Below are 12,896 nucleotides of genomic sequence, written 5' to 3' on the forward strand. Positions count from 1 at the left end.
AAAAATAGCTCTTATTTCAAACTGTTTTCATTCTACACAAATCTGATGCTCTTATTTCTTCTCCAGGGATGAATTTCTTATACAGGCAGAGAAAAATCCACAAGGGTTATTTTCACTGAGAAGCTGACGTTGCCTTCATTTGGGTTCCCCTTCCTAATTACAGCTCTACATGCATAAGATGTAATGGGGAATGGAAGCACTGCCAATATCATTTAATCATTGAAAATGAAAATCAAGCCCCATGGTGCTTACTCCTGAGCTTGGAAAGATTTCACATTTCCCATCACCGGTTCTGTCTACTCTCTGAGCCCAAAGAAGCACTACATTCACAGCTCTGTCCAACTAATCTCAGTTCTTGATGGCACACGGACACACACCCAGGCAGCATTCCCCTTGGAAGCAATTACCTGGGCGTTGAAAGCATGCAGTTCCGCTCACAATCCCCAAACAAAGAATACACTTAGTTTAAAACAACAACAAAACCTTCAAGGCTGAATTTTCCATGCTTGCCATCTGTGATTTTACTCTCAGGTTTTTTGTTTTTTTTTTGTTTTGTTTTTAGTGATCTCCATTGCCATGCTATTTGGCATGTTTTGTTAAAAGCTCCAGGCATTCAAGCCAAGATCAGCTGAGAATGTTGGTGTTTTTAAAAGAGATTTAGATATAAGCATCTTGCTCTGACTGCAGCAACCAGAAGCTTAATACCTCAATCTCCAGTTGGGTAAGAACTAAACCTGGGAAAACTTCATGGCTCCCAAGATCTGACACAGTTATTGCTTACCCTAAGGAATAGGGTCAATTTCTGCATGACTGAATGCAATTTAATTTTTTTTTTTTGTATAGATACAGAAAAGCCGTCACCTGAAAACAACACAAACAGAGACAAGTTCTCTTGATGCTCTTGATCTGTCCAACAGATTACTGCTACAATCAATCTGTAGGCTATCATTTGCTTTGTAGGAAAGAAACCAGTTTCACCTGAAGTTCTTGCTCAGCAGAACTCTACAGTTACTTTCAGAGCCTGGACTGTCACCCAGCAAGAAGGAGAGGGCTCAGGACCCCACTCTTCAGGCACATGACTTGCTAGCAAGTTGGAGAAGACTAAATCCTCATATAAGGGTAATTACCAATAAGTGTGTTGGTGTCTGACATCCTGGAAATCCACAAACGCATCAGGAAAGCACCACTTCCGAGTCAGGAAGCAACAGGCATCGCTCAAGTATGGGCTGTGCAGATAGCTTTATAAGTACAATTTTAACAGCTACGTGCACTCTTGCTTGATATGAATGTTTACTTTCCTATTAGCAGAACTCACTGCTAGTGTGTTTTGCAACAAAATTCAGATAGATTCTCTGTCTTCCCCCTTGTGTCACTTCCATAGCCTCAGCAGTCCAGCCCTGGGTCTTTCAGAGCACGTAAGAACTGGCAGACGTCATCTCTTTGGTATTTCTCTCAGCTACTGAGGAGAATGACAAGACTCATTCCCACTTTTCCAGTGCCCTATTTAGCTGATGGATTTGAGACTGAAAGCCCAGATTGGGGAGGAGGGACTTCTTTGTATTTGGGTACCCCATAGAACTGAAGGCAGTTTTTGACAGCCCAGAGCAGCCCCTACTTTCACGATAGAACACACTTAAAACAGCTTTTTGATGTCAAAGCTGGCCTCAGTGGTGCAGGCATGTGAGTTGAAGAACAGTAACTGAATAAGCTGATGGATGTTTAATTTTTAATCAGAAGGGTTCACAGACACTTCTTATTTGAACAGTTTTACTAGGACATGGCAAGCTGGCACACTACAGCAGAACATCAATTGTAAATTTAAATGAAAAATATTTTTAAGCACCGAGATCTTAGATTGACATTCATGAGTCACTGCTTGGGCATCAAGCCTTCTGCAGGGATTGGCAGAGGTGGTCTCACTGAAAGAACCTTCTGAAGCCATTTGTCTATTAAAATAGCAAAGTTTGACATCGCCAGAACACCAAGACAGCCCAACACAGCAGCTGCACAGCAAAGCTCCTCACCTATTCCCATCTCAGATGCCAGCCATTTTACCACATGAAAAGGGCCAGCACACTTCCCAGAGTAAATACAGGACAGCAAAACATGCTGCTACTCATAGTTTGGAGGCATTTTGCCATACTTAGCGCTTACAGCCACTAAAGGCATTAAAAATCTTCCCTCATTTGTTCCAGCACAGATACGGCTCTGACAAGGTCAGGGACACTGACTATGAGCAAGCTCAGCTGTTGTTTTTCAAGACTGTTATTCAGCACACGTTACAAGGATCAGCAGCACCACCTTACATCACCAGAGGTGGCTGCCAACAAGGGGCCACACTCCCCTCATGCTAAGGGACAGATAGATGGGGATGGGCAATCTCCAGAAGCCACATTAATCCATCTAAAGCTTGAGACCATAAAAATCATAACATGAGCACACTGGTTTGAGATACCTGAATGAAGGGGAAGAAAGTTCTTGGCATCAATCTGCTTCCATCAAAACCCTCAAATCATGTACTTATCCAAACAGGGAGCAGTATTTATTTTACAAAGGAAAATTAGACAAAGAAGGAACCCTTTGGATACAGAACACCACTTAAGTTGAAGGTATTTTAGTTGACTGAGCTCAATTCACGTGCTCTGTATTTCAGCAGCAGGTCTAAGCCACAGGTTTTTCCAAAACCACATTTGCACACGCACACTTCACACCTATTAATGAACATTAATTCTGTAAATTGCATACCATGAAATCAGACCAAAGCCAAGTCGCTAATTTGGATCATCCTCTCACCAATTCCCTCCATACGTTCCATTTCCAATCTAGCATAATTGAAAGAGGTTTGTACAATTGAAATCCACTGAAAGGTTGTTCAAAGGTGAACTGCAGCTTCAGAAGAGCCTGGATTCATTTCTTTCCCCTCCCCAAGAGAGACCAAACTGCTTCTGCTTTTTTCCTCCTTCCAACTCCCAATTTTCAGCTTACTTTCTCTAATTTCCAGATAAAGGATTAGTCCCATTACTGAAATTATTAGCTTACAAAGACACATAAATCAGTTATGAGAATGAAGATGAAATCTAATAGCAAAAGCAATTTCTTCCCAGGTATGAGTTTAGGGTAATACTCAATAGCATTCATTACCAGAGAGGGGAGCTACATGTGCTTCAGAGCACAATTCAGACTGATTGATGGCCTATAAAGCACCAATCCATAATACAGCCAGGTCTTCAGCAGAAACCTAAGCCACCGCTTGGTGATTTCTTTTAACTGGCACTACAGCAAGGGTGCATGTCTTCCTGAGCAGCTCAGGCCTGAAAAGGACAGAAAAAAACAAAGACTTCCTTTTACCTAATCTATTATCCCTGCACTCTTGCCTTCCCACTAAGCTGAACTGGCTTGCATCCTGCCAGCAGGGAGCTCTCACTCTGGCATATCTCCTCTAGCTTCAGCACCGATCAGAAGGAGCACATATTTGTCACAACACTGGTAGTGAAGGGGTAGGAAAAATAACACTACTGCCTTTTCTGCAGAAAATTAAAGCCAGTAGGAATACGTCTGCTTAATGACCTTAGAGATTTAACTTGCCTTACATAGTTAAAGTCAATGGGATACAATCTAGCAATTTGAACCAAGCAAGCAGATGTTTGAGATGCAGTGAAAATGAACTGTTTAGACACACCTGAACAGAGGAAGTGCAGTTACCCTGGGCATCCCATCAGCAGAACAAAAACCAACTATACAGGCAAAATGGAACTCCCAGAAGCACTGCAAAGAGCCTCTTCCTAGCGAGCACATTGTGCAATGACAGGGCTTACTTTCTCCACTTGCGCTACTCCTTGTTCCTCAGAATTCCTACCTTACACACCAAACAGAAAAACGCTCCCTGAAGCTCCTGCTGCTGACAGCAACCTGCCTCTATAAAGCAGCTGCCAATCCTAAAGCAAAGGAGACTTAAGAGATGCCTACAGCTTACTTGTCACTAAGAAAAGTGATGTTACTTCTTAAAAAAAATCCAAAAATAAAATAAAGCTGGAAATAATTAAGTGATCAGGAAAAAAATATTGAAGCTCCACAATGCCATGAATGCATTCAAACAAAACTGAAGTACCTGCAGTGATGTGTGTAGCTCCAGAAATAAGAGACCTCTTTGTAGAATTAGGCACACAATAGATAAGCTCAGAATTTGTCACAACACAGTTCCTACACTTATTTCTTCCTAATGTGTAAGCCTATGATCTATTAACTCACTGAGGTCATCAGCCTCAGTACAACCACACAACTGTTTCTACCACATGAAATTCAATAGAAACATCACCTAAACCAGACACAGCTACTTGCTTCATTAGGGAACTTCACTTCTGGCCAGAACGCCTCGCTTTGATTTAACACATCCAATGAATTTTTAAATACAAAACAAACAATACTTAACAAAACAAACAAGAAAACAAGAAGGGCAAAGCACCTTGTAATATATGAAAAGTGCAGCAATGACAACAGACCAGCAAAGTCCCAGGCTACAGCAAATGAGGATTTGCACAAATGCAACAGCCACGGATACAGAAATAAAGAAAAGAAACTGCTTACCATCAGAAGGCCCCAGTCTCCAGGAAAACATCCTCACTTCCACTGCTATCCCTTGCATGAGGTCTGGGAAGGGGTGGATCCTGGCTCCATCCCCCCACTCTAGAGCATTGCATGCACCTGAGCTCCCCTGGGTTGGCCCCACCTTCCACCAGGTGCTCAATCACTGCTCCAAGCTGAGCCTTAGCATTTTCACTATGCACCTGCATTTCATTTACCAGACAGCAGTTGTTTGCTCATTCAGTAGAAGAGCACTGGTGGCCCGAAAAAGGAAAAGTCTTATCTGTTGCAGTTGCTTTCCAGCGAAAGCTTATCAGGTTGATTCTGACTTGACAAAGAACAAGTATAGGTAAGCCTGATTAGCGCAGGGTGTTTTTAGGAGAAAACAGGCTACCTGAGCAGATTGCTTCCAGCATCTGCAAACCAGCAAACACTTGGTTGTAGCCAAGGTGGCAAGACAGATAGCATGCTCATGTTAACTTGCTTATCTGAAAAAGCACCCCACCAAAGGACGAAGCAAAGACCTGGATGAGCCAGTGCATGAGTTGCAGCCACCCACCATAACCCTCAGTGCAGTACCTGTCTGTGCTTAAAGAAGAGCAAAGTGTCTGCAGATGGAGGGCGCTTACCTTGAAGTCCACCTAAACCTAGGCCATAAAGGGGAAAAAAAAAAAGACAGTACTGTAATGGTACTAGCTTAAGTCAGGTGGCAACCCTTACACATCATCCTTGAACTCACAATGTAGCAGTGGCTGTCTCTGGAAGATAACGCTGCTCTTCTAGCTCTTAAAGAAAAAGTGCTGAGAGTGAAAGTTTACATCACACTAACCATAATGTAGCTATTAAATTAAAGTGGTAGCAGATAATACTGCCAGTCAATATTGACACTGGTCTGATTCCATCACTGATGTGCTTAGTCTGGAGGATACAGGAAGGGTGAGAAACTAGCACAGGCTGCACAGACAGCAAGGAAACTCTGCAATGAAATAAAGGCTGCCTATGGAAAGTATCTAAGACCACATTTTCGTGGTTGTTATACACTGGGATGAGCAGCTCACCTGCTCCTGGCCATGTGTTCCCAACATGGTGCCGGTCCCAGTATGCTCAGCTATTCAGAATTCCCAGTTGCAAGGACCCAATCTCCTCCTGGCCCCTTGCCCAAAGTAGTGCTGCCCCAACCACAACAATCCCTTTGCATGGTACTGCTGCAGCCCAAAACAGTGGCAGCACTGCAATTAAGAGCTGCTCTCAAAGATTACACCCAGCACACACAAAAGAAAACTTCAGGGCACATTTCCATGGGAAAAATGCTTACTGCAGTCACAGACAAGGAAGAAGGCCAAGGTAACGCAAGATTTACTAGTTAAGGACTTTTCAGACAGTTTTACAGAAGTTGCAGTAAAACACTGCATCATCTGAACAAAATGGCTATTTTTTTCCTTTTTATAGTGCCCTAAATCTCTTTCAGTAAGGGACAAACCTGTCAAAGACCTGCAGACAATATGTGCTTAGACAGTTTGTAGTAACTCAGACTTCACTAGGGCTCCTCATATTTCTGAAGTGTCAAACATCATCATGAAGAGAGGAACCCCTTCCTCACCAGGAGGCAGCAAGCATTCCTCAGAACCCCTTCTGTTGGAGAAAGCCTATATAAGGTGGAATAATACAAAGATGGCAACAGATATTCAAAAGGTTATGTATAGGGAAAAACTAGCCAGTATGGATGCCTTCACTGGGAAATGCTGAGACAACCTCCACCAGGAGCAATCTCCAAGAAATGCTGCCTTAGTGGTGGTCAGCCCTTAAATGAGGCCTAGAGGAGGTGGAGTCAAGCTCCAACCCTTCCTGGAGCACAGCTAAATTACTCTCACCTGTGCTCCCACAGCTGCCCCAATGAGCCCTGGGATCACAGGTGAAGGCAATTCATGTGTGCGAACATAAGGGGTAGAACCTGGCTGCAGCTCTCTTAGACCCCATTTAAGGGCTGACTGCCAATGGGGAAAGATTTCTTTCTGGAGATTCCTCCTTGGTGAAGCTTTCCCTTGCAAATCTGAAATCTTCTGATGTAGGTAAGTAATTTTTTTTCCTTTATAGTATCTTTTTATTATGCTGATCCTTTTGTCATTACATCACTAGTGAAACTCTGTTTCTCAACATATTGGTTTGTCTAGTTGCTACACAAGCCTAATACAACATAAGGAGCTACAAAGAAAGCTACTATGCAGAAATTAATGATGTAAATGAAGTGTACCATTCATTTTTCCCTGCAGCACAAACAATTTAAGTGTCTTTAATTTGCTATTCTTAACATATCTTCCTACACTCAAGCAAGTTTCAAATAAGTACATACAAACAATTGCTTTTGTTATATTTTATTAATGTGGTTGAACTGGGCTTTAGTTGAAAGGCAATGCTAGGCAGCACTTGTCAGCTTTCAAAAAGGCAACCCTACAGCATTAAGAAAATCCTGCATCAATTAAAACTACTGAACAAAAGTAATTCTGAGAAGGGCAGCCTTAAGGGTAAACTTCAGTCAGGTAATTAATTAAGCACAACTGGAATTAACTGAGTGCAGGGCCTAGCACAGAGTGAGCCGCGTGCCCTGGAAGGCAGCAGCAGCAACAGCATCCTTACCTGTATTGCAGGTGTCTTTGTTCCCAGCTTGTGTTTGTAGGTCAAGTAGTCATGCAGAACACAGAGTTGGTTCTTAAGAGATTGTAGGGCTGTGTTCTACAAATGAGAAGGATAAATATAACTTTAACTGACAGGAATATATCTTGCAGTATCTGTCCTGATGATACGGTCTGTCTATCAGTGGTTGTGCATCTCACCCTCAGTAGTCATTGTTAGCACTAAACTCTGAGTAACCAATGATGAGGAAGGGCCCTGCTGTGTCAGAAACCCACGAGATCTCCCTTAACATAGTGAGCTATACATTCAAGTGTAATATAAACACATGAATTATTCAGCCTCAGGCATTTTCAAAGTGCTGGCCTGCAGCACTCTCTCACTCTACTCTAGTTCATGCATCCTATCAAGCTCCAGAGAGATAATTGCTTTTCCCATAGACAACTGTTCTCTAGTACTTCTGTACCTAGAAGTGCCTCCTGTGCCTTGATGCACAGAAAACTGTTAACTGCCTCAAAAAACAAAACAAACAAAAAAACCCACAACCTACTTTTCCTAATCATTAAACTTTTAAGAAGGAAAAGATTATTGGCGCACAATGCAGTGTGTATAACTGCAAAGGTGTGCAATACAGTGTGTGTAACTCAATTATCCCATCCTTCCCAAGCACCTCATTGAACAAAAGACAATATGGTGTAGATAAATCATGCCATCAAAGTAATTTAATGAACAAGTACTAAGAAAAATTGTTTTGATATTAGCCACAAAAGCTAAATTAGCAACAATTCACGGAACTGTGACAACACTGTTGGCAATTACTTACAGTAACAAGAAAAATAAATCAGAATTAGTTTGGAGAAACTCAGCACATCAGAGTGGGACACATGGAGAGCTGCTGCACTCCCACTTCTCCCTGCCCCTTCCCTGCCAAGACATATGGCTTTTCCAGCAGTCCAAAGGCTGGTGGCACAGGAAAATGATTTTTCTATTGCTGACTTTCTCTCAAGGTCTCACACACAGTGGAGAACAAAGCAAAGTCCCAGCAACGATGAAGCACTCTGAAGGAGCACTGCAGACCAGCCAACACAGTTTTTTAAGGTAATTCTTCCATGACTTCTGTAGGGGAAGGTCAAGTCGGTGTGCAAGCTCAGTGTCAGTTTCAGCAACGCCTTTCAACATAAGCATGTCAGGGGGCAGGTTTTTTTCCTAGTTTTTCAGCTGTATGCATGCAGCTTCAGGTTGGTACAGCAATTAGCTGACTGCAGGAGAAAGCTATCACTCCCATATCAACAGCAACCTGGTATGTGAGAGCTGCGCTCACACTGAACAACCTTCTTGTCCTTAAGCTGAGTTATGCCCTCCCAAGCCCGTGCCACCTGCCTGGGCTGGCAGCCACTGCCAGCAAGGGGACACCTCCTCACCAAACCAGCTTTCAGTTTCTTTGAGGTGAGGCTTGTGGCTACCCAGCCTTCACCAGATCTTCATGTTATGCTTTGGGACACAAGTAAAGGCTGGAAGGGACGCAGCCCTGCCCGCCTCACTCAATACCCAGCCATGTGTTGCTCTCAGGCAGGAACATCTGAACACCACAAACTGTGTAATATTAATTAATAGAGAAGAGATCACAGTTCCTGCAAGCACACCAAACAACTAGGCATGAGAGCAGAAGCCACAACGTACCAACAGCTCATTTTGCTTGCCCAGCTGTCATCCCATAAAACTTTCTGAACTCGGGGCAACGTTTCTGGGTGCTTTTCTTCAGCAGAATTACAGCTTACTGAAAGCTTTTCCCCACCCCAGCAGCTGGGGCAGTACCCAGAGGTCTCAGGCTGGCAGGGACCCACGCAGCCGGGGATGCATGCAGATGCCGGGGGCTCAGCCCTATGCCTGGCACGCAGCGAGGGGACTGCAGCCCCAGGCCAGCTGCTGCCCTCCAGAAAGGCACTGACCATGTAAGAAAAGCCTTTGGTACACCTGACAACGAGCCGGCGGCCAGAAGCTTTTATGCTAGCTAATAAGACGCAGGAGGGAAAGCGAGTTAAATTTAGAACAGGCATCGACCTGAAGGAAGGAAGGCTTGTTATTAGCAGCCAGCATCAGCTCGAAACGAAGCTCTTTCCGGGCAGCCGGGCTCGCTCTGAGCCGCAGGTCCGACCGGCAGCAGCTTTATTTCCCAAGTTTCAAGCTTCGCGCTCGGGGCCGCCACAGCGAGGCTGCACCTCGGCGGCTCCGCAAGCAGCGGCAGGCGGGACAGCCCGGCCCAGCGCACGGCGAGCCGCGACCCCGCACCCTCAAGGCTCCCACCGCCCCCCAGCGGCTCCCCCGGCCCCAAAGGAACCCACGGCCGCATCGTTCCGCTCCCCGAGGCCCGCAGCCCCGACCCCGCAGCACAGCTCACCTCGGCGCCGCCACGCACCGCCCACCGCGCCCGCGCTTCCGCAGGCGGCACCGCCAGGGGGCGGGGACAGCTCCGGCACGGCCCGCCCCGCAGAACGCGCGGGAAGTCCTGAAAGGGGTGTAGTTGTGGAGCTGGGTGCGTAGGGATTCGGTGAGGAGTTAGAGGCGTGATGTGTCGGGTCTGAGGCCTAAGGGAACTGGGTGGATCTGGCGAAGACTTAATTGCATGGGAATTGAGAGCTGTTGTTTTTTTCCTGAAGTTCACAAGTGTAATATGTATACATGCATATATAGGGCCTGAGGGGCTTGTGAGTGGGTCCTGGAATGCCTGTGTATAGAGGGGTCTTGTACTTAGGCCCTGAAAGGGCTCTGAGTGGGGCACAGTGTGAGTTTATAGAAGGTCATGAAAGGTGTATGAGCTTTCATGTGGAGTTTGAAGGTTTAAGTAGATAAAACACCTGAAAGGGCTGCACGCAGGGTCTAAGAAATGCATGCATACATGTGTGCAAATACAGGTCCAACAAGGACATCTACATGATGTCAAAGGGGTTTGTATATCACTTTTTGGGTTTGATTAGAGTATATAATTAGGTGGGAGGTTCTGTTTGTTTGTTTTGCTAGAAACAGCATTCTGGGACAGAGATTGGACCGAGCATCTGCTGTCTCAGAGTAGAAATCCCTGCCTAGAGTGCTATGGGTCCACATGGGTGGGGAGGGGTCGGTTCACCTCAGCACTGAAAACCAATTTGGAAACTCAAGTGAGCAGCTTGAAAGCCTCTTGCATCCACACAGCAGCTCGTCACTGAAGCTGCTGCAGCGGCACGCGGCTGAGACCGGCATTTGCAGCGCGGAAGGGGAGCAGCCAGCTGCCGCCCCACGAGCGCGCTCCCACGCGCGCTTCCCGCCGCCGCCGTAGCACCGGAGCTCCGCCCCTCTCGCGCCGCCCCGCCCCCGTGCACTTTCCCCGCCCTCCAGCCCGCTCGCGGTCCCGCCCGCCGCCCTCGGGGAGTCGGAGGAGGGGCGAGGCGACGACCAATCGCCTCTCTCGGAACGGCGGCTGCGCGGCGCCGATTGGCCGCCCGGCCTGGCTCGTCGAGACCCGGGCCGGTGAGAGGAGGGCTCCGATTGGCCGCCGCCGCCCTCCGGCCCCGCCCCGCCGCTCCTCCTCTCCCCCCCACCCGCCGGGCGGCAGCAGCAGCGACCGCCGCCGCAGCGCGAGTCTGGCCGTGCGCGCGGGGCGGCTCCAGCGCGCGATGGCGGCCTCGGCGGGCCGGTCCCTGCCGCTGCTCCTCTGCCGCCGCCGCGGCGCCGCCGCCGCGCTCTCCGCCGCCGGCTGCTTCCCGGCGCTGGGGCGGCGCCGGCAGCAGCAGCGACACCGGACGGTGAGTGAAGCGGGAGCGCCCGCCGCGGGGCCGTGCCCTTCAGGCGGCGGCCGGGGCGGGTGCGGGGCGAGGGGGCGGCGGGAGCTTTCCGCCCGGAGCCGGGCCCCGCGTGGGGGACGGCGGCGCCGGCGGCAGCTGCGTGTTATTCTTAGCGCCGCGAAACTTGAGCGGGGCGGCGGCCCGCCCCGGGTGGATCCCGGCCCCGTCAACTTCCCTCGGGCCCCGGGGGGCGTGGAAGAGCGGCGACGGCGGAGCGGGGCCGGGCCGGGCCGGGCGGGCGCTCTCCGACCGCGCCGAGCTAACGGAGGCGGTGGCGGCCGCCAGGTGGCGCGCGGGCAGCCCGCGGGGTCAAGGCAGGCACGCGGCTCGCCTCGCGCCTCGCACCGCACGGCCGCGGGTGTGCGGCGGGACTCGGCTCCCGGGGGCTGCGGGGGGTCGCCGCTCTGAAGTGGCGGTGCACGGGCTGCACGGGAGTGGGGCAGTCAGCGCCCGCGGGGCTGCAGCACGGCCACGGGGATGTGCGGCTGACCGACGTGGGCTGGGTGACACGAGGGCGCTTTTCTAACGGCGCTGCTCCTATGGTTCTGGTCCGCTAAGCAGGCGGGGTGTAGCTGGCGGACAGGGAGACCCTATCGCTCAGTGCCTCAAAGGAATGATAAATGGACTTCCTTGAAAGCGAGGGGAAATGGTACATGGTAAATGCTCTTATGCGTGAGTCACTTCAACGGGAGTGTGTTGGAAGAGCAGGTGTCTGTCTAATGACTTGACTTCAATGAGCGAACAAGGAAGAACCCTCTCAAAATGGGTGAAATGTGAGGAATGGTGTTTAGATAACATGAGGCAGAAAGAGTACTTGGCTTAGAAAGATTCTGATGGTATCCCAGTTATACTGGGAGATGTGGGGCTGAAAGAAAGCACTTGCAGCTTTCTTATGCATTTTGAAAGCAGTGAATGGACTGCTGTTAGGTGTCATGTCCCCTTCTGCCCGGGAATGGGTGGATGGTTGCAGCTTTGGAGAAGAGAATGGGTGAAGCATTCATTCATAGAGCAGTGCATCTGAGTTGCTGGTGTGGAGGGAGCTGTGGAGGTCTGAGTGTTGCTCGGACATTGGCTATGGACGTGGGTGGTGGGAGAAGCAGGCAAATAAGTAGGAGTCCGATTCCTTTTTCTGTGCTACTGCTATATGAAAAAAAGTGGCAGAGTGGAAGCAGGAAGAGTGATGGGGAGAAGCCTGACCAGTGCTTGGCAAAAGAGGTTTGGGCTGGTGCAAGGAATGCCGCAGCAGTGCGAGCACACAATCCCTTGTGCTGACTTTGTGAGCAATGGCAGGGGAGTGAGATGCTTGGTGGGCTATCAGGGTATTGGCTCTGCTAAGGTCTGATAGCGCTCGTAACATCCCTAGATTGTAAGACTGCCTATTAGCAAGGCCTTTGTCCTGCAGTGCTTTCTGCTGCTTGAAACCCGCTGCCGCTTTCCTGTCAGATAGCTTGTCCTCAGAAGCGTGGAGAGAAAATGAAGTAGATGTTCCTGAGAGGAAACTTCCTTAGGAAGCGAGAGAATGTCCTCATTGGCTCCTTGCTTGTTCTGAGAGGTGTGGGTGTTAAGGGTAAGCTGCCAGAGGTAAAAGCTCTGTGCTGCTGAGATGCAGTGCGGGTGGGAAGCAGCCTTTTGTGAAAAAGCTTACTTCTTTATGAACCTAGATTTTTTTTTCCCATGCATGATGTTAGGTAGACAAAAGACTCAAATACATCTGGCTTTGCATGTCAAATGCTTAATCTTTGTGGCTTTTACCTGTGAAGAATAGACTCTTGTTACTGTATTGGTGTATGTAACCAGCTGGTTCAGTTAAGTTGGGTTAAGATGTAATCAGTTTTTTCAGTTCTGGAGAAGAATACCTGCAGGAAATCA

At 48.3% G+C, this 12,896-nt stretch overlaps 2 protein-coding genes across 4 annotated transcripts in view; one reads left to right on the plus strand and one right to left on the minus strand.

Annotated features, from left to right (window-relative positions):
• The window catches only part of MICU1 (mitochondrial calcium uptake 1), a 90,585-nt gene extending 80,913 nt beyond the window's left edge, over positions 1-9,672 (minus strand). The window contains exons 1-2 of one of the 2 annotated variants that reach the window (XM_072340928.1): positions 9,608-9,672; positions 7,216-7,311 (exon numbers count right to left, since the gene is read on the minus strand). The gene's annotated coding sequence lies outside the window, so the exon portion shown is untranslated. The remainder of the gene's footprint in view (positions 1-7,215; positions 7,312-9,607) is intronic. The other variant, XM_072340929.1, reaches the window with a different exon arrangement.
• A 1,136-nt stretch (positions 9,673-10,808) lies between these two features.
• Positions 10,809-12,896, plus strand: part of MCU (mitochondrial calcium uniporter) — a 78,825-nt gene continuing 76,737 nt past the window's right edge. For both annotated transcript variants that reach the window (XM_072339836.1, XM_072339837.1), the window contains exon 1: positions 10,809-10,988. In XM_072339836.1, the coding sequence (XP_072195937.1) occupies positions 10,860-10,988 (129 nt within the window). In that variant the 5' untranslated portion in view covers positions 10,809-10,859. The remainder of the gene's footprint in view (positions 10,989-12,896) is intronic.

Source organism: Excalfactoria chinensis, chromosome 6 (genome assembly GCF_039878825.1).
Source record: "Excalfactoria chinensis isolate bCotChi1 chromosome 6, bCotChi1.hap2, whole genome shotgun sequence".
Lineage (NCBI taxonomy): Eukaryota > Metazoa > Chordata > Aves > Galliformes > Phasianidae > Excalfactoria > Excalfactoria chinensis.